The sequence below is a fragment of the Pristiophorus japonicus genome, chromosome 18, assembly GCF_044704955.1.
Source record: "Pristiophorus japonicus isolate sPriJap1 chromosome 18, sPriJap1.hap1, whole genome shotgun sequence".
Taxonomy (NCBI): Eukaryota; Metazoa; Chordata; class Chondrichthyes; family Pristiophoridae; genus Pristiophorus; species Pristiophorus japonicus.
Window position 1 is genome coordinate 66,006,843 of NC_091994.1, and position 26,460 is coordinate 66,033,302.

General features: G+C 44.2%; 1 protein-coding gene across 1 annotated transcript in view; it reads left to right on the forward strand.

Moving 5' to 3' along the window:
• epha8 (eph receptor A8) overlaps positions 1-26,460 on the forward strand; it is a 676,976-nt gene that overhangs the window by 169,064 nt on the left and 481,452 nt on the right. The window contains exon 3 of the mRNA XM_070860109.1: positions 10,875-11,538. Within this exon, the coding sequence (XP_070716210.1) occupies positions 10,875-11,538 (664 nt within the window). The remainder of the gene's footprint in view (positions 1-10,874; positions 11,539-26,460) is intronic.

Consider the following 26,460-nt stretch of genomic DNA (forward strand, 5'->3'; position numbering starts at 1 on the left):
AAGGAGTATTCGGAACCCAGGAGAGGGCTCTGAGCTAGTTAGAGTGGGTGAGAGCTCAGATGAACAGGACCCCAAGAAAGAGTGCAAAAGGTAGGAGGCAACAGAGCAGAGTAGCACTGGGGTAAGTGTAAACCACAAGGTGATAGGAAGGGACAATATGTATGAATATAAAGGGGCTGCAGGAGGGGTCAAAAAATCATGGTTTAAAACTAGTATTAAAACACTACCTAAACGCACGCAACATTCAAAATAAAGTAAATGAGTTGACGGCACAAATCATTACAAATGGGTATGATTTGGTGGCCATTACAGAAACGTGGTTGCAGGGTGGCCAAGACTGGGAATTAAACATACAGGGATATCTGACAATTTGGAAAGATAGACAAGAAGGGAAAGGAGGAGGGGTAGCTCTGTTAATAAAGGATGATATCAGGGCAGTTGTGAGAGACGATATTGGCTCTAATGAACAAAATGTTGAATCATTGTGTGTGGAGATTAGAGATAGTAAGGGGAAAAAGTCACTGGTGGGCGTAGTTTATAGGCCCCCAAATAATAACTTCACGGTGGGGCGGACAATAATCAAGGGAATAATGGAGGCTGTGAAAAAGAAACGGCAGTAATCATGGGGGATTTTAACCTACATATCGATTGGTCAAATCAAATCGCACAGGGCAGCCTTGAGAAGGAATTCATAGAATGCTTACGGGATTGTTTCTGAGAACAGTATGTTACAGAACCTACAAGTGAGCAAGCTATCTTAGATCTGGTCCTGTGTAATGAGACAGGAATAATAAACGATCTCCTAGTAAAAGATCCTCTCGGAATGAGTGATCACAGTATGGTTGAATTTGTAATACAGATTGAGGGTGAGGAAGTACTGTCTCAAACGAGCGTACTATACTTGAACAAAGGGGACTACAGTGGGATGAGGGCAGAGTTGACTAAAGTAGACTGGGAACACAGACTAAACGGTGGCACAATTGAGGAACAGTGGAGGACTTTGGAGGACTTTTAAGGAGCTCTTTCATAATGCTCAACAAAAATATATTCCAGTGAAAAAGAAGGGCAGTAAGAGAAGGGATAACCAGCCGTGGATAACCAAGGAAATAAAGGAGAGTATCAAATTAAAAACCAATGCGTATAAGATGGCCAAGGTTAGTGGGAAACTAGAAGATTGGGAAAATTTTAAACGATAGCAAAGAATGACTAAGAAAGCAATAAAGAAAGGAAAGATAGATTACGAAAGTAAATTTGCGCAAAACATAAAAACAGATAGTAAAAGCTTTTACCGATATATAAAACGGAAAAGATTGACTAAAGTAAATGTTGGTCCCTTAGAAGATGAGAAGGGGGATTTAATAATGGGAAATGTGGAAATGGCTGAGACCTTAAACAATTATTTTGCTTCGGTCTTCACAGTGGAAGACACAAAAACCATGCCAAAAATTGCTGGCCACGGGAATGTGGGAAGGGAGGACCTTGAGACAATCACTATCACTAGGGGGGTAGTGCTGGACAGGCTAATGGGACTCAAGGTAGACAAGTCCCCTGGTTCTGAAGAAATGCATACCAAAATATTAAAAGAGATGGCGGAAGTTATAGCAGATGCATTCGTTATAATCTACCAAAATTCTCTGGACTCTGGGGAGGTACCAGCGGATTGTAAAGCAGCTAATGTAACGCCTCTGTTCAAAAAAGGGGGCAGACAAAAGGCAGGTAACTATAGGCCAGTTAGTTTAACATCTGTAGTGGGGAAAAAGCTTGAAGCTATCATTAAGGAAGAAATAGCGGGACATCTAGATAGGAATAGTGCAATCTAGCAGACACAACATGGATTCATGAAGGGGAAATCATGTTTAACTAATTTACTAGAATTCTTTGAGGATATAACGAACATGGTGGATAGAGGTGTACTGATGGATGTGGTGTATTTAGATTTCCAAAAGGCATTCGATAAGGTGCCACACAAAAGGTTACTGCAAAAGATAAAGGTACGCGGAGTCAGAGGAAATGTATTAGCATGGATAGAGAATTGGCTGGCTGACAGAAAGCAGAGAGTCAGGATAAATGGGTCCTTTTCGGGTTGGAAATGTGTGGTTAGTGGTGTGCCACAGGGATCGGTGCTGGGACCACAACTGTTTACAATATACATAGATGACTTGGAAGAGGGGACAGAGTGTAGTGTAAAAAAATTTGCAGATGACACAAAGATTAGTGGGAAAGCGGGTTGTGTAGCGGACACAGAGAGGCTGCAAAGAGATATAGATAGATTAAGCGAATGGGCTAAGGTTTGGCAGTTAGAATACATGTCGGAAAATGTGAGGTCATCCACCTTGGAAAAAAAAGCAGTAAAAGGGAATATTATTTGAATGGGGAGAAATTACAACATGCTGCGGTGCAGAGGGACCTGGGGGTCCTTGTGCATGAATCCCAAAAAGTTAGTTTGCAGGTACCCGCAGGTAATCAGGAAGGTGAATGGAATGTTGGCCTTCATTGCGAGAGGGATGGAGTACAAAAGCAGGGAGGTCCTGCTGCAACTGTACAGGGTATTGGTGAGACCGCACCTGGAGTACTGCGTGCAGTTTTGTTCACCTTACTTAAGGAAGGATATACTAGCTTTGGAAGGGGTACAGAGACGATTCACTAGGCTGGTTCCGGAGAAGAGGGGGTTACCTTATGATGATAGATTGAGTAGACTGGGTCTTTACTCATTGGAGTTCAGAAGGATGAGGGGTGATCTTACAGAAACATTTAAAATAATGAAAGGGATAGACAAGATAGAGGCAGAGAGGTTGTTTCCATTGGTCGGGGAGACTAGAACTAGGGGGCACAGCCTCAAAATACGGGGGAGCCAATTTAAAACCGAGTTGAGAAGGAATTTCTTCTCCCAGAGGGTTGTGAATCTGTGGAATTCTCTGCCCAAGGAAGCAATTGAGGCTAGCTCATTGAATGTATTCAAATCACAGATAGATAGATTTTTAACCAATAAGGGAATTAAGGGTTATGGAAAGCGGGCGGGTAAGTGGAGCTGAGTCCACGGCCAGATCAGCCATGATCTTGTTGAATGGTGGAGCAGGTTCGAGGGGCTAGATGGCCTACTCCTGTTCCTAATTCTTATGTTTATATGTTCTTATGTTATCAGCGAGTAGAGCCAAATAGAAAAACAGTTACAGAAGAGACATTCTCCCGATCTACTGCCCTAACTTTGGTGGAAGATTGGCTGAACAGCCAAAGAAATGTAATTAGCTAAAAATGGTTCTTTACGCCATGTCTCCAGCTTTTCTGCCTATCTTCCACTGAAGCAGGGGATTAGGAGCACCTGCGGAGGTTCTGCCCCAATGCCTTGGCTGCATATAGTGACACTGCTATTCCAGGCCCGAATGGAAATGTTTGATTAATTCCCACATCAATCACACCTGGACACTGCTGAAAGTGACTGAGATGGATTTTACGTACATCATTTTTCTTCTGTAACTATCCTCCACTCAGTTCCTTTTGCTGGAGAAATCGCCCTGCTTTTATCAGGAGAAGTTGCTGTAAGCAACACGACAGGAGGTCAGCCAGTGAGAGTAAAATATGACTCGGATCAGATGTTGGGCCCAATATTCACACCAGTGAACCTGGGAAGTAGATTGTTCTGGGTCGGGTCTCCATGTCAGCAAATCAGTCTGTGACTTTCCTGATCAGTTTATTCTAGGAATTTGAGCACTAATAAATCTAGGCTGACACTCCAGCGGAGTGCTGAGGGAGCGCTGCACTGTCAGAGGTGCTGTCTTTTGGATGAGACGTTAAACCAAGGCCCGGTCTGTTCTCTCACGGGGACGTAAAAGATCCAATGGCTCTATTTCGAAGAAGAGCAGGGGAGATATCCACGGTGTCCTGGGGCCAATATTTATCCCTCAATCAACATAACAAAAACAGATTATCTGGTCATTATCATATTGCTGTTTATGGGAGCTTGCTGTGCGCAAATTGGCTGCTGCGTTTCCTACATGACAACAGTGACTACACTCCAAAAGTACTTCATTGGCTGTAAAGCGCTTTGAGACATCCGGTGGTCATGAAAGAAACATAGAAAATAGGTGCAGGAGTAGGCCATTCAGCCCTTCGAGCCTGCACCATCATTCAGTAAGACCATGGCTGATCATTCCCTCAGTACCCCTTTCCAGCTTTCTCTCCATACCCCTTGATCCCCTTAGCCGTAAGGGCCATATCGAACTCCCTCTTGAATATATCCAATGAACTGGCATCAACAACTCGCTGCGGCAGGGAATTCCACAGGTTAACAACTCTCTCAGTGAAGAAGTTTCTCCTCATCTCAGTCCTAAATGGCCTACCCCTAATCCTAAGACTATGTCCCCTGGTTCTGGACTTCCCCAACATCGAACATTCTTCCCGCATCTAACCTGTCCAGTCCCGTCAGAAACTTATACGTTTCTATGAGATCCCCTCTCATCCTTCTAAACTCCAGTGAATAAAGGCCCAGTTGATCCAGTCGCTCCTCAAATGACAGTCCAGCCATCCCTGGAATTAGTTTGGTGAACCTTCGCTGCACTCCCTCAATAGCAAGAACGTCCTTCCTCAGATTAGGAGATCAAAACTGAATACAATATTCCAGGTGAGGTCTCACTAAGGCCCTGTACAACTGCAGTAAGACCTCCCTGCTCCTATGCTCAAATCCCCTAGCTATGAAGGCCAACATACCATTTGCTTTCTTCACCGCCTGCTGTACCTTCAATGACTGATGAACCATGACACCCAGGTCTCATTGCACCTCCCCTTTTCCTAATCTGCCGCCATTCAGATAATATTCTGCCTTCGTGTTTTTGCCCCCAAAATGGATAACATCACATTTATCCACATTATACTGCATCTGCCATGCATTTGCCCACTCATCTAACCTGTCCAAGTCACCCTGCAGCCTCATAGCGTCCCCTTCACAGCTGATACCGCCACCCAGTTTAGTGTCGTCTGCAAACTTGGAGATATTACACTCAATTCCTTCGTCCAAATCGTTAATGTATATTGAAAAGAGCTGGGGTCCCAACACTGAGCCCTGCGGCACTCCACAAGTCACTGCCTGCCATTCTGAAAAGGACCCGTTTATCCCGACTCTCTGCTTCCTGTCTGCCAATCAGTTCTCTATCCACATCAGTACATTACCCCTTGATTTTCCACACCAATCTCTTGTGCAGGACCTTGTCAAAAGCCTTTTGAAAGTCCAAATACACCACATCCACTGGTTCTCCCTTGTCCACTCTGCTCGTTACATCCTCAAAAAATTCCAGAAGATTCGTCAAGCATGATTTCCCTTTCATAAATCCATGCTGACTTTGTCCAATCCTGTCACTGCTTTCCAAATGCGCTGCTATTTCATCCTTAATGATTGATTCCAACATTTTCCCCATTACTGATGTCAGGCTAACCAGTCTATAATTACCCGTTTTCTCTCTCCCTCCTTTTTTAAAAAGTGGTGTTACATTAGCTACCCTCCAGTCCATAGAAACTGATCCAGAGTCAATAGACTGTTGGAAAATGAATACCAATGCATCCACTATTTCTAGGGCCACTTCCTTAAGTACTCTGGGATGCAGACTATTATGCCCTGGGGATTTAGCGGCCTTCAATCCCATCAATTTCCCTAACACAATTTCCCGCCTAATAAGGATATCCTTCAGTTCCTCCTTCTCACTAGACCCACTGTCCCCTAGGCGCTATATAAATGCAAGTCTTTTTAGTACAACAGATTCAAAAATGAATAGTACTGAAGGCACGTAGATAAAAAAGTGGATAAATATTTATTGATTCAAACAGTGAAAATGGATATTTCTGATAGCAGAACACATGTAGGTAATGAGGAAGACAAATAATAGCCTAAAAACAGGAAATGCTAGAAACAAGTAGCAGGTCCATCAGTATGTCAAAGGGAAAATTCCACCTTAAACATGAGAGGTAGTGACGTGATGCCAGAACCAGCCGAACAAGCAAGAACTGATCTTTTTTTCTCTCAGATGCTATTAGACCTGTTAGGTCAAATCACCCTGAAAAATATAATGGCAGTGTAACAATGCATGCCATTATTAATGCGCAAGATCAGGGGATTACGAGACACACCATGAGTTGTGAATCTCCAGAGGTTGGTGCTTCATTGAAACCACTCTGTCATTTGCTTCACACAAGTGGCATCTTGCCCTCAGCCTCCTCATTATTTTAGCAAATTGCTAGATTTACACATTAATTTCCCATTAACCTCACTGCAGAAAGTTAGGGCTGGTACCAAACAGCGTAAGTACCCTATTAATGTCGTGATAATTGTTAATGCAATGCCAATCAATCTCAACAAGTTAAACTATTGTGCTTTATTCCCACCGGTAGTCAATTGTCCCACAAACAGCAATGTGATAATGACGAGATGATCTATTTTAGTGATGTTACTTGAAGGATGAATAATGACCAGGACACGGGGAGAACGCCCCTGAATGACATTAATGGGGCAAAATTGCCCCGTGCCCCATTTGGGGCGCACAATTTGAATTAAATGAAAATTAAGCACCTGGCGAGATGAGCTGCTAAATGTCCTGGAATTGGGGTCTTTGAATCCAAACACTCTGCAGGGCGGGGCAATAGAGAGATGATGGAGGGACAGAAGCGCAGCGCTGATGTATCACAATGTCCCTCCCCTTATTTAAAGGGGAGGGCCGCTGCAAGTTCTGTAGCCACTTTCTTGGCATCCACTGGTCCACCAGGGAGTGTTTCGGCCGGGCTAGTGGCTCCGGCATCCGAGGGTGTACCGAGCTGCCTGCTCGTGGCCCGGTAATACCAGCGGCCGCCACTGTCAGGCCAACGGAAAATCGGCCAACAAAAAAAAGATGGCTGCTGCGGTGCAAGCCCCTCCCCTTTAAGGGCAGGCGGGGCGTCCCAGCCACCACAGCTTTGCCAACCTCGCTCCCGCGGGGCAATCTCCCCTGCGGGGCGTAAAGGGGTCGGCGTGCATGCTGATGACATCATCGGCATTTTCCCAGCTACCATCCCAGCCGCTATCCCAGGGGCAATTCCGGGCAGGTTGCTTCCAGGCAAACCATTCTTATCGCCCGTTAGCTCCTCCCAGAAGCACTAACGGGCCTTTTGGAAAGGGGCAATTTTGGCTACTAAGCATGTCGCTCATAGCTGCTCCTTTGGTTTTTTAGAATGTTACACTGTGGTTGATACCCAAGCAGGCACAGGATCCTGAGTCTATGCTCTCCACCTCCTCTGCCTTTCCCTGATAAGCCAGGAGTGTCGCTGCTGTCTCTACTGACGCACAAAGAGCAAAACTACTTCTTAAAGGAATAACCCAAGATAAAGCTATAAAGGTTGGACGTGTGAGCTGATAACGTCATGGCCAGGGCAGTGGGGCATCTGGGACCTTGGTGAATGATCGGAAAAGCAGCGTCTCTCCTTAACCAATGGGATTGAAGGATTGAGAAACAAACAGTGGAACGACTGACAAGGAGGGTGAATTAGAGTGGGTGAATTCAATGTCAAATCAGGCACAGAAAGGCAAATAAAGAAAGGGAAGGGAAGATTGGATTACAAGTGAGAAAAAATAGGAAAAAAAATTAAAAAATATAAAAGTTGACATTTTTAAGGCCTCCTAAAACAATTCACAACCTGAAAGAATGAGACTCCATATTATAATTGTTCACTTTCTGGGCAAGAGAGGTTGATTGGCAGTCATTAACAATTATCAGATGGTTAAAAGGGTGCTTACGCTGATAATTACAAGACTCAACTTTCTGTGATGAGTTTATTGGGCAATTAATGTGCAGCAGCTTCATCAAGCCCTCGGGGAGGTTACAGCAAGATATTGTTTCTATGAAGTTACCAGCGGACCGGCACTAATCAACCAGCAACTTGTTGCAATTTACAATTCACATTTTGGCTGATTGGCACCGTTATTTTTTTCACCAAAATTTGCCCGATCATCTTACCGACCACCGACATTATCTGCACTATAGCCCCCTGGACTTTTTCAATCTCCCTTTTTAAATAAACGTTAGCTATCCGCCATTCCTCTGGCACTATTCCCTATTCTTGTGACATTTTATAAATACATATTAGCACCTCTGCTATCTCTTCCCTAACTTATTTTAGTATGTGTGGTTTTATCCTCTGAAAATGTTATCAGTTATCTTCAGATACTCACCTGTAAGGGAGCTAACTTCAGTGAGTTGATCGGGGATCTGCCCAGGTGGATTGCAGGTAAAACAGTAAATGAGCGAAGGGAGGCCTTCACAGAGGAGATGGTTGAGGTACAAACTAGACACATGAGGGGGAAAGGCATCAAAAGATATTGAGATTAAAATTAAACAGAAAAAGGAAGCTTATGATGAATGATAGGTTTGCAGCAGATAACCAAGACGAATAGAGAAAGTGCAGAGAATTTAAAGAGGTGCAAAGTTTATGAGAAAAGATTAGCGGGTAACATAAAAGGGAACACTAAAGTATCTAGGATAGTAATAGATTTCAGGAGGATATAGGCAGACTGGTGAAATAGGCAGACACATGGCAGATGAAATTTAATGCGGTGATGTGTGAAGTGATGTCTTTTGGAAGAAAAAAATGAGAAGAGGCAATATAAACTAAATGGTACAATTTATAAGGGGGTACAGGAACAGGGAGACCTGGGGGTTCACATACACAAATGAAAAAATTACATTTAGCACTTCTCGTTTTACAAATAGCCGATCAGGAGCTTGAATTTTACATGAGCTGCGTGTTTTCAGCCATCTTTGTGCAGAGGTCAGGTTTGCTAACGCTGTGAATCTGTGAATCAGTCGCCTGCCAATTAAGAATTCATCATTTAAATAACACAGAACGGAGATGAATTTGAAATGAAGAGCCCCCTGCTGCCTCGGTGAGATCAGCAGTTTGCACGTGGGTGGGCTGAGCGGACGACAGCTGTGCATTCGACCACCAGCATCCTGCGTCTGTTTCCTGGACAGCACTTGGGACACAGAGAGACGTCTTGGGCTCCCGGTCAAATATGTCATTCCAGCTGACCAACGCACCTCAGGAACCAGGGTTACACACTTTCACAATGTCTTTAGTCAGAGTTTACAATGCAGTTTAATTGCATTCTTAATCATTTGTGATTGAAGTAAAAGATCTGAACAGTGGGGCCAGGAATCCACAGGATCACCTCCAGCGCCGACCCTATTGGTGTTTGTGGGGTCAGCAGAAAGATACCTTATTATCCTTGTGTGATGCGATGAATTTAAAGAAAGACTTAGATTTATATAGTGCCTTTCACGACCACCAGACATCTCAAAGCACTTTACAGCCAATAAAGTAATTTTGGAGTGTAGTCACTGTTGTAATGTGGGAAACGCGGCAGCCAATTTGCGCACAGCAAGCTCCCACAAACAGCAATGTGATCACGACCAGATAATCTGTTTTTTTGTTATGTTGATTGAGGGATATATATTGGCCCCAGCACACTGGGGATAACTCCCCTGCTCTTCTTCGCAATAGTCCCATGGGATTGTTTACAACCACTTGAAGACAGCATCTCCGACAGTGAAACACTCCCTCAGCACTGCACTGGAGTGTCAGCCAAGATTTATGTGCTTTGAAGTGGGATTTGAACCTTGTGACTCAGAGGCGACAGCGCTGCCCACTGAGCCACGGCTGACCCAGTGAGCAGATGCAATATAAACTGTCACATTCAAAGGGGGCTCGGGAACAGAAATGATGGGACAAATTGCCTCCTTTTGTGCTATATCTTTGCATTATTCCATGATTCGCTTCAGCCCTGGGAGACTGTGGCTACACAGACTACAGCCCCAGGATAAATGGGGTACGGGGAATATTGTAGGTGCAACTGGGGGCTTGTGAGTGTGGTTCCTGGATTGCAAACTGCACCACAATGTAACTCTCGTTAGATATCAGGAGCCCAGCTCAGCCTTTCCCTCCATTCATTTGGGCCGAAATTCAGGGTCTCAAAGAGACCCATTAATGCCTGTTTGCAGTGGCCATTCCTAAAAATGAATGGCCGCCGCTTTGGGGTCAACAGGCCAACCCGATCTAAATTTAGGTCAGGGATTTTTGGCCTGGACCCCGATCCCGCCCGAGTGGTTGCACCGCCAATGGAAACAATAAAAAAGCAATAAAAATACCTCCCCATCGATTTTCGCCTGAATCCCCCGATCCCCTGCCGCACGGTGCCCCCGGGAGGTTTCTCTGCCGGTGCACCATCTCTGCACTGTGTGTGGCCCGGCAGCGTGCCGGCCCTTAAAGGGGAGGGCCCACTGCCGCGGTCACAATGGAAAAAGTTTTGCCGGCTGACTTGCTGATTGGCCGGCAAAATACTGCCCCTGGGCTCGGCTGGACTGCCAATGGGCAGCCTGGCACGCCCTTTTGGGTGCCAGGCCACTAGCCCAGCCGAAACCCGCCCTGGTGGCCCAGTGGTCAAACTAAAATAATGATCAAATCCCTTCCCTTTAACGGATGGGAGAGAGCGTGGTGACACACACGCGCTATGACATCACCATGACTCCACCGCTGATTGACAGTGGCGGAGGCCCCGACCGACCCATTTTCAGCCAATCAGCTTTGAGTCTAAGGCCTCTCCCAATATGATCCATTTTCTGTAGGCCTTTGAAAAAATTTCAAAGACCTGAAAATGAATCTACTTACTGCACCTGGAGTTCCAGCAGTAAGTACCACTCCAAAACTCATGGGTGCACCAGCTTTCTGCTGCACCTGAATTTCAACCCCATTATTTCTATGAATGGCAAATGAAACTTTAAACCAAAACTGAGTTATAACCAACATTCTTTCCCCCTAAGAACTGATCGAAGAGCATTATTATATCCCATTATTTTCCTTTGCAGTGGGATGCTATCAGTGAGATGGACGAGTACTTCACTCCAATCCACACCTACCAAGTCTGTAACGTCATGTCTCCAAACCAGAACAACTGGCTCAGGACTAACTGGCTCCAGCGCAATGGGGCGCGTCGGATCTACATTGAAATAAAATTCACCCTGCGAGACTGCAACAGCATGCCAGGAGTTGTGGGCACCTGCAAGGAGACCTTCAACCTGTACTACTTTGAGTCGGACAGGGACATTGGCTCCAATATCTGGGAGAACCAATTTGTGAAGATCGACACGGTAGCAGCTGACGAAAGCTTCACCAGCGTTGACCTGGGGGTCCGAAGACTGAAATTAAACACCGAAGTTCGTGGAGTGGGCCCGCTCAACAAAAAAGGGATCTACCTGGCATTCCAGGATATAGGAGCTTGCATTGCCATCGTCTCGGTGAGGGTCTACTACAAGAAATGTCCGGCCATGGTACAGAACCTGGCTGTATTTCCAGATGCAGTCACTGGTGCTGACTCCTCATCTCTGGTCGAGGTTCAAGGCCAATGTGTAGACCACAGCGAGGAGAGAGACACACCCAAGATGTATTGCAGTGCGGAGGGGGAGTGGCTCGTTCCCATTGGAAAGTGCGTCTGCAGTGCTGGATATGAGGAGCAAAGGGATAGCTGCCAAGGTAAGACTCCTTTGAAATTAAAGTTCCCGTTTGCAAGGGAAGTGGATGTTGAATGAACATGTTGAAGCTGACTTTGAATCTATGGCTCCTAAAATGATCCATCAGTGGGGTTCTCCTCACCTCATGGCTGGGTCTGTTGTAGACTAATTGATAAGAGGTTGATTGCTACGATTAGTGAACAATTCCAGTATCATTGTGTCATGCGATTACCAGGATGGTAGAAGGCCAACGAGATGGACCTCTGTCTTTTGTTGTCTATTAATTACTATGTTGAAGGGTGAGCAATTTGGTTGTCAAACCAGGGTCCTAAGCTTAAATAAAGGAGACTACAAAAGTATGAGTGCAGAGTTGGCTAAGGTGGACTGGGAAAATAGATTAAAGTATGGGTCAGTTGATGAGCAGTGGCAGACATTTATGGAGATATTTCATAACTCTCAACAAAAATATATCCCAATGAGAAGGAAAGACTCTAAGAGAAGGGATAACCATCCATGGCTAACTAAGGAACTAAGGGAGGGTATCAAATTGAAAACAAGGGCATACAATGTGGCCAAAACTAGTGGGTGGCCAGAGGATTGGGAAACTTTTAAAAGCCAGCAGAGAAAAACTAAAAAAATAATAGAGGGAAGATAGATTATGAAAGCAAACTAGCACGAAATATAAATACAGATAGTAAAAGTTTCTACAGGTACATAAAAAGGAAAAGAGTGGCTAAAGTAAATGTTGGTCCCCTGGAGGATGAGACTGGGGAATTAATAATGAAGAACAGGGAAATGGCAGAGACATTGAACAAATATGTTGTATCGGTCTTCACGGTAGAAGACACTAAAAACATCCCAATTGTGGATAATCAAGGGGCTATAGGTAGGGGGGAATTTAATACAATCACTAACACTATTGAAGTAGTACTTGGTAAAATAATGGGACTAAAGGCGGACAAGTTCCCTGGACCTGATGCATTACATCCTAGGGTCTTAAGAGAAGTGGCTACAGAGATAGTGGATGCATTGGTTGCAATCTACCAAAATTCCCTGGAATCTGGGGCAGTCCCAGCAGATTGGAAAACCGCAAATGTAGTGCTCCTATTTAAGAAAGGAGGCAGACAAAAAGCAGGAAACTATAGACCAGTTAGCCTAACATCTTTTGGAACAATGCTGGAGCCCATTATTAAGGAAGCAGTAGCGGGACATTTGGAAAAGCATGATTCAATCATGTTTGACAAATTTGCTGGAGTTCTTTAAGGATGTAACAAGCAGGGTGGATAAGGGGGAACCAGTAGATGTGGTGTATTTGGATTTCCAGAATGCATTCGATAAGGTGCCACATAAGAAGTTACTGCATAAGATAAAAGCTCATAGGGTTGGGGGTAATATATTAGCATGGATAGAGGATTGGCTAACTAACAGAAAACAGAGAGTTGGGATAAATGGGTCATTTTCTGGTTCGCAAAGAGTGACTAGTAGGGTGCCGCAGGGATCGGTGCTGGGTCCTCAACTATTTACAATCTGTATTAAAGACTTGGATGAAGGGACCGAGTATTATGTAGCCAAGTTTGCTGATGATACAAAGATGGGTGGGAAAGCAAATTGTGAGGATACAAAAAATCTGCAAAGGGGGCATAGACTGGCTAAGTCAGTGGGCAAAAATTTGGCAGATGGAGTATAATGTGGGAAAATGGTAGGTTATCCACTTTGGCAGAAATAATAGGAAAGCAAATTATAATTTAAATGGAGAAAAATTGCAAAGTGCTGCAGTACAGAGAGACCTGGGGGTCCTTGTGCATGAAACACAAAAAGTTAGTATGCAGGTACAGCAGGTGATCAGGAAGGCAAATGGAATGTTGGCCTTTATTGCAGGGGGGATAGAATATAAAAGCAGGAAGTCCTGCTACAGTTGTACAGGTTATTGGTAAGGTCACACCTGGAGTACTGTGTACAGTTTTGGTCTCTGTATTTAAGGAAGGATATACTTTCATTGGAGGCTGTTCAGAGAAGGTTCACTAGGTTGATTCCGGAGATGAGGAGTTTGACTTATGAGAAAAGGTTGAGTAGGATGGGCCCTATTCTTTGGAATTCAGAAGAATGAGAGGTGATCTTATCAAAACGTATAAGATTATGAGGGGGCTTGACAAGGTGGATGCAGAGAGGATGTTTCCATTGATAGGGGAGACAAAAATATTTCTTCTCTCAGAGCTTTGTAAATCTGTGGAATTCTCTGCCCCAGAGAGCTGAGGAGGCTGGGTCATTGAATATATTTAAGGTGGAGACAGACAGAATTTTGAGCAATAAGGGAGTCAAGGGTTATGGGGAGCATGCAGCGAAGTGGAGCTGAGTCCATGATCGGATCAGCCATAATCTTATTGAATGGCGGAGCAGGCTCGAGGGGCCAAATGGCCTACTCCTGCTCCTTTCATATGTTTCTGTGCCAGTGACTGCACAGAGATTTCTAAACCGTTCTCCTTAAACATTGATATCTCAAGTATAAAATAAGATTAACATTTAATACAAACAACTCGTTCCTGCCAACATGACAAAGTTATAAAGCTCTAATGCCCGTTGATGGGTCCTGATCTCAACGGCTCAATCTTCAGCTTGTAAACGACAAATTGCAGGTGCAATGAATTCCTCGTAGAATGTCAAACCCTGCAGAGGAGTGCAATCTGTTATATTCCCTTTATATAATGGCACAGCTTCTAATTGCACACACATGCACAAACACGCACATACATACACACATTTACAAACATGTACAAACACACACACACACACACACACACATACACACGTACAGACACACAAACACTTGCACAGATATACATGCCACATGGACAGCATTGGTGGCCATACACATAGATACATATACACTCACATGTGTGCATACACATAGACATGTACACAAATAGACACACATACATAAACACAAACGTGCACATACGAAACACGACAACCTACAAAATGCAGATAAAATGATGAACAACATGTAGCTGAAAAGGAAGCTGTGGATGGAGACTACAACTGCTGCTCCAAGGTGACTGAATAAGTATCTTCCATGTTTGGTAGAGTAGATTTCAGAATTTTATTGGTGTTTTGGGATCACATGCCATAATTCAATTTGTTTTGTGAAAACGGAAGCCCAGTGGTCTGAACTATGAAGTAAGGAGCAGTGATTATAACGGGAGTGCAGATGAAAAGGAACTTGTCGTGACCTAAGCTGTAGAGGTACCCAATATTCCAGCAAGTTTTAGTAAATTTGGGGAGAAGACACACGTCCATTTGTTACATCACATTTGAGATATTTCTGAAGAACTGTGAGCTGTGGAGGCACAAAATATTTTCCCAAAAGGACCTGTGTCATAAAACCCCAGGAAACATTGATTTTTGGCATTTATTGCTGCATTTTCCACATTCTACTTTTGCAGCCAAATGATGATGGTGGGTGGAACACATTGGATCCTTAATCCCACCTGTGCAAAGGAATACATTTCAGAAGTGGCCAGAAAAAGACAGTCTGACGCATCCTTTATGATACCTTTGCTGAAGACTTTGAATAGGATGAGTGATGGTGCAAAACCTTACTTTCCTCCTCTATTGGCAGGAGTGGGTTTAGTGCGGCTCTACAGAGCTTGGAGCAGGAATATGCTGCCCCAATAAAACCCAAGGTTAACCCAAGTATTCCCAAAGAAGTTTACAGCCCAAAGAAAACCATTGTGTCTGTATCAGCTCGTGGCTAGAACAATCCAAAATGAATCCCACTGCCCTGCTCTCTCTGCATAGCCCTGCCCAAGAACATAAGAAAAAGGAGCAGGAGTCGGCCATTTGGTCCCTTGAGCTTGCTCCGCCATTTAATTAGATCATGGCTGATCTGATCTTGGCTTCAACACCACTTCCGTGCCCGCTGCCCATAACCCTTGACTCCCGTATCGTTCTCTGCTCTGCCTCTTCCTCTGCTTCTATTAGTCAGCCTGTTGTCTCTTCAAAGATGCAATGGTCTTTGCCTCAACTATGGACTGTGACAAAGTATTCCATGCTCCAACAGCTCTCTGCGTAAAGACATTTCACCTCCGCTCTCTCCCCCCTCGTCACTGACTCCATCCTTCCCCTAGTCACTCCCTTACATGTGCCATAACAGCTTGAAAGAACTGCATTGAGTGAAGGCCCTGCATTAGTCCATGCACTCTACAATCTCCAGGTTTATAAAACCCTGACCAATGCTACTTGATTCATTCCTTTCCTGGTGTCCTGCAATATGAATCTTGGCCGTTCACCTTGCATCCCTTAACACTTCAAACGTTACAACAAACAAGCTCACTTGCCTTTCTAGTTCCTGCCCTGCTAAATGTTGCCATGGAAATTGACCCACTATGGGAAAGGGGTACCTTAGTAGAGTGGTTTTGTTAGTGAACTAGTAATTCAGAGGCCTGGTCTAATGATCCTGAGACCCAAGTTCAAATCCTGCTACAGCAGCTGGGGAATTTAAATTCAGTTCATTTTAAATTCACTGCCTCAGAGAGTTGTAGAAGCTGGGACATTGAATAAGTTTAAGACAGAGATAGACAGCTTCTTAACTGATAAGGGATTAAGGGGTTATGGGGAGCAGGCAGGGAAGTGGAGCTGAGTCCATGAACGGATCAGCCATGATCTTATTAAATGGCGGAGCAGGCTCGAGGGGCCGTATGGCCTACTCCTGTTCCTATTTCCTATGTTTTTATGTTATGTTCTGATGGAAAGATAGCTTTTTTTCATGAGGTTAATGATTAGAGAATGACCACAATTTCCAAAAACCAAAACCAGAACCTTTCTGGCTTGCGTAACAATTTTCATTTATACAGCACCTTTAACGTAGGACACTTCATTGACACAGCACTAAAAAAGACATTAGAAAGATGATTAAAAGCTTGGTCAAAGAGGTGGATTTTAAGGTGCATCGTAAAGGAGGAGAGAGAGGTGGAGCAGCCTACGGAGACCTCAAAATGGCGGGCAGCAAATGCGCACACATTTCTGGCGCACATTTCTAGGTCAATGGTTTCTCTTCAAGCATCTCCTGCTGTTGGGGACTCGAGAAGGATGTAAGTGATAATAAAGCAAGAGAACACTTCACCCAGCACCGACCATGTCTAATTTAAAAGCAGCGTCTGTAATTCAACAAGACAGGGCTCACACCATCACTTCTTAACCAGCAGACACCGTACAAGATTAAACGATAAAATACTACATCAAGCTAAATGCATTTGTTAAAAGTAGAAATTCAATGAATTCACGGTTTGTGGAGATGAGCAAAATAAATCCTGAATGGCAGCTGTTTGCATGATGGAAATGGTTTCGACTTCAACTGGTTAAAGGGGCTTCGATTAAATGACAAACTGTATCACCTAAAGCTAGGTGCTGGTTATTCCGTCCTCTATTTTAAATTATATAGACTACTGTCAACTGATGAGATGATTTAAGATTTAATTTTCTTGAAATCTACTGTCGGCAGTGAATATTGTGCTGTGTGCTCCAGCTTTTTGTCGATCTTTATTTTGTCATTTTGGAGGTGTTTATTTGCGGTATAACAATACATGTGTGAGGTGATCTGCTTTATAATCCACTCAGTATGTTTTCCTTGCTTATTGTGCTGGATTTTAACTCAAGTCTCAGAGTTTGAGGGATTTTCTAAATCTGGTTTATTTCCTTCACTTTGTACGTGATTGCCGATCTTTGAACCAGGCTTCCTGCACTTGTATTGGTTCCTGAGGAGGTGGACCTTCTCTGACATTATTTAATTGCAACTCTTCAACCAACTGCTAGGAGGTGCCTCAGAATAACGTGGATAGATTCACTAGCTACTTTTTCGTCTTTGCTTCTGGGAGAGTGGTTGCCGTTGGTCTGGGACCTCTCTCACATTGTCCAGTTGAGATCAGGAACTCCCCTCCTGGGGAACCACGGGCCATATTCACACCATTTAGATTGCCAGCACTTGCCAACTCATCATCATTATTATAGGCAGTGTTATATATGCATGCTTGTTTTGTTGTATGATGTCTGTAACACAATGTATCTTTACACGGTACACACCTTACCTGTACACCAGAGGGTGCTGCTGCTGGTGACCTCGGGTTACCTGCACACTGCAGGTAACCCAGTATAAAAGGAAGTTCACAGCTTGGTGTCCTCACTCAAGGAGCTGCAAATAAAGAACTACAGTCTACACAGTTTAAGTGCCATACCCTGCCTCGTGGGGTCATTGCAAAAGGTGCCTACATACACTACACGCAGTCCCGCGGAATCGAGGAAGACTTGCTTCCGCTCTTAACATGAGTTCTTGGGTTACAATCCAATACGAGAACCACAGTCTCTGTCACAAGTGGGACAGACAGTCGTTGAGGGAAAGGGTGGGTGGGACTGGTTTGCCACACGCTCTTTCCGCTGCCTGCGCTTGTTCTCTGCATGCTCTCGGCGACGAGACTCGAGGTGCTCAACGCCCTCCTGGATGCTCTTCCTCCACTTCGGGTGGTCTTTGGCGAAGGTCTCCCAGGTGTCAGTGGGGATGTTGCACTTTGTCAGGGAGGCTTTGAGGGAATCTGCCAACTACTGGATATAGGGCATGAGGAAACTGCAGAATGTTATATAGTACCCTTCCCTACCGTCATTTTCTAATATACGTTGAACTGACGGACGGATAATTCACTAGTAAGATATTTTGGCTTCAATGATCCAGGTTGTCAGAAGGAAAAGTTGAAACTGCTAGGAAGGGTTTTTATTCAATTGATTGTTTTAAAATAGAGTCCTGAAGGAAATCGTGGTAGTTTTTAATAAAAATCGACATATGCTGGTTGCCAGTGAAGGCCAAGCAATACATTTTCTCTCCATGCATTTAGTCTCGTGATTGTCAGTTATTTATATATGTTTTCCAGTATTCAAAAGAAAAAGGGCTTTTGTTTCTATTGCATCTTACATGAAGGATGTCCCAAAGAACGTCACACACAAAAAAGTACTTTTGAGATGTAGTCACTGTTGTGTTGTCGGGAAATGGTGCGGCCAATTCACTCAGCAAAGTCCCACAAATCATAATGAGACAAATGACCAGATAATCTGTCTTAGTGATGCTGATTGAAGGATAAATGTTGGCCAGGACATCGGGAGAACTCCCTTGCTCTTCTTTAAATAGTGCCATAGGATCTTTTATGTCCACCTGAGAGGGCAGACAAGGACTTGGTTTAACCATTCTAAAGACACAGGGATCGAAATTCAGGTGCGCCAGAAACCTAGCACACCTATGATTTTTATAGTGGTACGTACCGCTGGAATCCTTGGTAAGGTCGGTAGAGCCATTTTTAGGACTTCAAAGTTTTTTTCAAAGCCCCACAGGAAATGACTCATAATGGGGGCGGTACCTTAGACTGAAAGCCGGGCTGACAGGCTGAAAACGGATCAGCGATAGAGTCGTGATGATGTCACAGCGTGTGTGCGTTACCATGCTCTCTTCCCTCCAAGAGGAGGTGCTACGCTGCCCATTGATGGCCCAGCCAAATCCGGGGGGCAGTATTTTGCCGGCCAATCAGCATGTTGGCCGGCAGAAATGTTTCCGTTGTGGCCGCGGCTATGGGCCCTCCCCTTTATGGTGCGGAGATGGTGCACTGACAGAGAAACCTCCCGGAGGCACCACGCGGTGGGGGATCGACGGATTCAGGTGAAAATCAGGAAGTAAGTATTTTTATTGATTAAAATTGGCGGAATGCGGTCGAGGCCAAAAAAATCTCCAACCTGAATTTAGGTCGGGTCGGCCAGTTGACCCCAAAGCGGCAGCCATTCGATTTTTAAGAATGGCCGCCACAAATGGGCATTAGTAGCTCTCTTTGAGACTCTGAATTTCAGCTCCAGAGAGTGCAGCACTCCCTCAGTACTGTACTGGGAATGCCAGCCTAGATTTTGTGCTCAAGTCTCTGGAGTGGGACTTGAACCCAAGACCTTCTGATTCAGAGGCGGGAGTGCGACCCACTGAGCCACAGCTGCCACTGAATTTGCTAGATATTGCTTTCATCCCTTCTGATTCGGTGTGATAGGAAAGACATGTGGATAAGAGATACACCTACCAGCTCTTACTGGAAGTCACGTGGAATCAACAACTCACATTTCCCCAATTTTTGATTGGTACTGATCTGGGTGATGTCAAAATCCAGATCATTCTGCTGTCTTGGTTAGGGAAACATGCTTGCATTGAGAGGAAGTCAAAGGAGAAGCATGAGGAATGAACTGGGCGAGTAATCGACTATTAGTGACGCATTTTATTATTCCCTCTTGACTAATCCTGATAGATTAGTTCACCTCTTCGAGTGTGTCCATGCCGGCCCATTCGTCTCACAGGCACTCCCTGTGGTGAACATTCCCCTTCAAATCACACACGATCCTGACTCGGATATCACCAACCGGGGAGTGGGCAATAAATGAGGTCTCATCAATGTCGCCTGCATCCTGAGAATAAAACAACGTAGCATCAGAGGTTCTTGTATTACTTTACATCTGAAGAATTTTATCTCCCATAAATAGAGTTGCCAATGGCCTCTCCCTGTCTTTTCCAATTGCTGTCCCTTTTAGATAGTTTAACTGTGACATGCAATCATGACACCACATTACAGGAAAGATGTGATTGCACTAGAGAGGGTACAGAGGGGATTTATGAGCATGTTGCCTGGACTGGAGAATTTTAGCTATGAGGACAGATTGGATAGGCTGGGTTTGTTTTCTTTGGAACAGAGGAGGCTGAATGGAGACCTTATTGAGACGTATAAAATTATGAGGGGCCTGGATAGAGTGGATAGGATGGACCTATTTCCCTTGCAGAGGGATCAAGAACCAGGGAGTGTAGATTTAAAATTATTGGTAGAAGGTTTAGAGGGGAAATTTCTTCACCCAGAGGGTGGTGGGGGTCTGGAACTCACTGCCTGAAAGAATGGTAGAGGCAGAAACCCTCACCACATTTAAAAAGTACTTGAATGTGCACTTGAAGTGCTGTAACCTACAAGGCTATGGACCGAGCATTACAAAGTGGGATTAGGCTGGGTAGCTCTTTGTTGGCCGGCGTGGACACAATGGGCCGAAATGACCTCATTCCATGCTGTAAAGTTCTATGATTCTATGTACTCATACCCTTTGGCATGTACATGTTTCAATTCAATGGCTCCACTCTCTTTGCAGAGAATGGTAACAAGCAAATCCATATCCAAACAGAAAAATATTGGGGATGCAATGCAGTCGATCAACATCTCGGAGAGAAAGATGAGTTATTATTTTGGCTTTGTTCAGAACCTGATGTCCTTCTGTTAGTGCGGGCTGGACAGCAGGTTGTATTGCAATCCTGCATTCCTCATAGCTTCAGTAATTTCTCCACATTTTTGGACAACAATCTCTAGTCGGTTAGTTTAATTGTTGAAATGTTATGGCGTAAAAACATTTCTAGGAAGCTCAGGGTCTGAACTGAATTAGCATAAAGTTTAGATCACTGGGAGAACATGATAGATGGACAAATCCAAAACACTACTCCTTTTTCTCATCGGGTTTCATAATGAGCTTATTGATAAAGCTTTGCATTTCTACCCGAGAACGGATCAGACATATATTGCTAATTTATTGAAACCATATCACAGCTTTCATATCTGTGATAGGAATACCAGAAGGCATACTGAGATAAATCATTTTAATAACTGTTATCCATTAGCTTTTGACTGACTATTATTATTTCTTCTTCCAGTCCCACAAGTCTCTCCCTGCTCCATACATCATTTCCTGACTAATACAACATACAGAAGATGTCTTGCTTCCAAACCTCTTTGCCAACTGATGCATAGCTCACAACTGCAAGATGTGAGATTGTAGACTAAGATGACTTGCCTTGCCTGTAGCCAAGTGCCTTCACCTTTGCCCATCCCCAGCTTTCCTAGACGGCTGGTTGAGGCCAAGAGCTTGGAGTTTGGCAAATCACCAACACAGGCCGGGTCTTTGACTGACCTTTAGCACAGTACATGAGCAAATGCATTGCTGTAGCAACAGCCAGATCAACAAACGATATATACACATACAGAAACATGTACAAAAACACGAACACAACACACATACTTAAACACACGTACTTAAATACATAGTTGTGTTTTTGTAAAATACCTTTATAGTCACAGGATATATGATTAGGATATTAACTACTAATAGTCCTCACATACTTCCAGTCTCCATCGCCCAATGTCCTCCGGATTGACTCAAACCGATTGACCATTCCTTCCTTGCAAGAAATGAGTTGTTTCTTATCATTGGGTTGACTAACGGTTGCACGCCCTTAAACACAAAATCAGCTGTGACTGAGACACGATGATCTGATCCATTGAAATCCCTCTCGCCATTTCATTCTCTCTCTTGTGATGCATGTATGATGTAATTTGTACAACCTGTAATTTTCAGTTCAATTAGCTTCTTTAGTTAATACATCCTTATTCACATTTCTCTGTTTCAGGACACAGGCTTTTTCTGTGTATCTTTAACAGCTACCTCGTTCCTTCATATTCATATGTGTAGTGTGCCTCTTTACAGTAATATTCATGCCGTACCTTTGTGTTCCCCAGTCACAGCGCTTCTTTTGCACACTCAGCCAGCCGTTCAAGTAGTTCAAAGAGCATTGATTCTTTCGGTGCCTTATTGCAATATTTGGCACCTTCTTTGCACATTGTGGGGCCTGCCCTTACTACCAGAGATTATTGACAAGTGCAAGGCCTTGTTGCTAAATTGGGACTTACCTTTCAAACATTTTCCGCAAGAAAGTGATGAACTAAACAGCTGAATTAAATTGCATTTTATCTTCATTTAGTGGGGTTGTTAACTGCATGAGGAAATATAAAGGATTGTTGTTGTAATCCTTTAAAATCGGGGTGATGTCAGGAAGCACTTCTGCGCACAAAGGGAAGTGGGAATCTGGAATTCACTCCCCAAAACACTGTTGAGAGGTCAATTGCAAATTTCAAAACTGGGATTGAAACACTTTTGTTAGACATGGGTATTAAGGGTTATGGAACCAAGGTGGGTAGATGGAGTTAAAATACAGATCAACCATGATCTCATTGAAGGGTGGGAGATCAGGCTTGAGGGGTTGAGTGGCCTCCTCCTGTTCCTATATTCCTATGATGCAGATACACAATGATTGACTGAAACCATTTTTATTATTACTAATAAAATCACATGCTCAGAATTACATATTTCAAAGCCCATGTGCATGTTACCAATAACAATGAGAGGAGCACTTTTCCTGTTTCTTGTTCAAAGTAGATTCAGCCTTGACTCAGAGGTGCCAGTCTTGCACCTGAGTCAGAAGGCTGTGAAGTCAAAGCCCACTGCAGGTAAGGCATAGAATCTTGGCCAACCCTTCAGGGGAGTCGTGCTGCCTTTTAAATAAAACGTTCAACCGAGGTCCCGCCTGCCCTCACAGGAGAATGTCAAAGATCCCATGGCACTATTTAAAGAAGTGCAGGAGAGTTCTCTTGGTGTTCTCGACAATATTTATGTTTCAACCAACACCACCAACAAAAAGAAGCAGGTTAACGGGTCCTGCACCTCATTGCTGTTGAGGGATCTTGTGTGCAAATTGGCTGTTGTGTTTCCATATATTACATCAGTGATGGCACATCAAAAATAATTCATCGGCTTTGGGATGTGAAAGGTGCTATATAAATCCAAGTCCTTTCTTTCAAAGAGGGAAGTCTAGGTCTCAGCATTATAGAGAGTCATTTTAACCCCCAAAAACAAATGAGCTCGGGTTAGAACTTAAGAACTTAAAAATTAGGAGCAGGAGTAGGTCATTTGGCCCCTCGAGCCTGCTCTGCCATTCAATAAGATCATGGCTGATCTGAGACCTCAACTCCACTTTCCTGCACAATCTCCATATCCCCTGATTCCTTTAATATTCAAAAATCTATCGATCTCTGTCTTGAATATACTCAACGACTGAGAAGCCACAGCCCTCTGGGGCAGAGAATTCCAAAGATTCACCACCCTCTGAGTGAAGAAATTTATCCTCATCTCAGTCCTAAATGGCCGACCCCTTATTCTGAGACTGTGACCCCTGGTTCGAGACTCCACATCCAGGATAAACATTCTCCCTGCATCTACCCTGTCAAGCCTGGTAAGAATTTTGCATGTTTCAATGAGATCACCTCTCATTCTTCTAAACTCTAGAGAATATAGGCCTAGTCTACTCAATCTCTCCTCATAGGACAATCCCAGGAGGCAAGTTGGCCATTTAAATATTATAATGAGACTGGGAGCATCACATTTAACCTTTTGTACAGGTTTAACCCTGGCCGAGCAGGTGTCCCAAGCCTCGGGAAACCTGGCAGCTCTAGGGAGGTGAGGACAGGTTTTGGGAAAAGGTAAGTGCCTTTACAGCACTGCTTGTGGGCCAAGAGGAGCAGGGGTACTTCCTCCAAGCTTCCCTGGCATCGCACTAACACCCCCCCCCCCCCCCATTAGGCACCCACCCAAAAACCACCCATCAACCACCAGGATCGGGGATCGGACACCCCCTTGTAACCAGATTGAATGTCCTGCCCCACACTCTCATAAGCAAATACAGCCTCCTTACTTGCTCCTAGGTGTAAGCTATCCAAAACTCCAGCCTCTGATTCGAAAAATCCTCCCTGTCAATATTGGGGGTGTAGTATTTGTGGGAGAACTTCTGTAGACGTTTTCCTGATCTCACAATCTCCCGCTCTTCCGAGCTTTAGTTTTCCCAGCATAGCTTCAGCGAAAGCCTTGGAGAGATGGCGTAAAATGTCAGTTTGTTTAGCTGTTTACACCGTTTCCCCAGATGACACAAAGAACATTCCAGAAAAAGGGAGGAACCAGGGTCTAGTTAGAATGAAATTAATATTAGTAAAGAAATAGTACTGGAGAAACTAATGGGAATAAAAACCAACAAATCCCCTGAACCTGACGGCCTACATCTCACAGTTTTAAATGGAGTCGCTACAGAGATAGCGGATGCACTCGTTTTGATCGTCCAGAATTCCCTAGATTCTAGAGCTCTCCCTGTGGATTGGAAGGTAGCAAATGTAACCCCGCTATTCAAGAAAGGAGGGAGAGAGGAAAGAGGAAACTATAGACCAATTAGTCTGACATCATAAATAGGGAAAATGTTAGAATCTATTATTAGGGACGTGCTAACAAGGCATTTCGTAAATCACAATATGATTGGGTAGAGTCAACACAGATTAATGAAAGGGAAATCATGTTTGACAAATCGGTTACAGTTTTATATAAGAAATGGGAGCAGGAGTAGGTCATTCGGCCCCTCGAGCCTGCTCCCCTCGAGGTTGTAACTAGCAGGGTAGATAAGAGGGAACCAGTGCATTTAGTGCATTTGGATTTTAAAAAGCATTCGATAAGGTGCCACACAAGAGGTTATTGCACAAAATTAGAGCTAATGGAATTGGTTAATGCACAGAAAACAGAATAGGAATAAACGGGTAATTTTCGGGTTGGCAGGCTGTAACTAATGGGGTACCGCAAGGATCAGTGCTTGGGCCCCAGCTATTTACAATCTACATCTAGGAAAGAAAATGGAATTGAAGTATAGGAGTAAATAAGTTTTACTACAATTATAAAGGGCCCTGGTGAGACTACACCTGGAGTTCTATGTACAGTTTTGGTCTCCTTGCCGAAGGAAGGATATACTTTCCTTAGAGGGAGTGCAATGAAGGTTCACCAGACTGATTCCTGGAATGGGGGTATTGTCCTATGAGGAGAGATTGAGTCGACTAGGCCTATATTCCTTAGAGTTTAGAAGAATGAGAGGTGACCTAACAAACATGTAAAATTCTTAAGGGGCCTGGCAGATAGATGTTGGGAGGATGTTTCCCCTGGCTGGGGAGTTTAGAACCAGGGTTTAGGACTGAGATGATGAGAAATTTTATTCACTCAAAGGGTTGTGAATCTTTGGAATTCTCAACCCCAGAGGGCTGTGGATGCTCAGTCCTTGAGTATATTCAAAGTCGAGATTGATCTATTTTTGGACACTGAGGATATGGGGAGAATGCAGGAAAGTGGAGTTGAGGTAGAAGATCAGCCATAATCTCATTGAATGGCTGAGCAGGCTCGATGGGCCGAATGGCCTACTCCTGCTCTTAATTCTTATGTTCCACTAATTATCTGCCAGCCACGGGAATAGTTTGTGGAAACCTTCATTGAAATTTCAGGCATCTCTCTCCAATTGAGTGTAGCTCCTGAATCTGTAGTTAATCTAATTTCATCTTCAGTTGAACAAAATTGATTGAAAGGAATGCTGCTTGAGTGCTGGACAGGATTAGAAACATAGAAACATAGAAATATACAGCGCAGAAGGAGGCCATTCCGGCCCATCATGTCCGTGCCGGCCGACAAAGAGCCGCAAGGCCCTCGGTCAGCAGCCCTAAAGGTTACATATAAATCTATGAACTATGACGGAAAGGCAAAGAGCACCCAGCCCAACCAGTCCGCCTCACACAACTGCGACACCCCTTAGACTGAAACATTCTACACTCCACCCCAACCGGAGCCATGTGATCTCCTGGGAGAGGAAAAAACCAGATAAAAACCCAGGCCAATGTAGGGAGAAAGAATCTGGGAAAATTCTTCTCCGACCCATCCAGGCGATCGAAACTAGTCCAGGAGATCACCCTGGCTTTATTCTATTTCCTGCAGTACTTACCATTATATCTGCTCCGTCCAACAAAAGGTCATCCAGTCTAATCCCAATTACCAGCTCTAGGTCCATAACCCTGCAGGTTACTGCACTTTAAGTGCCCATCTAACCATCTCTTAAAAGTGGGGAGGGTTTCTACATCCACCACTCTTCCAGGCAGCGAGTTCCAGATCCCCACAACCCTCTGCGTAAAGAAGTCCCCCGTCAATTCCCCTCTAAACCTTCTAC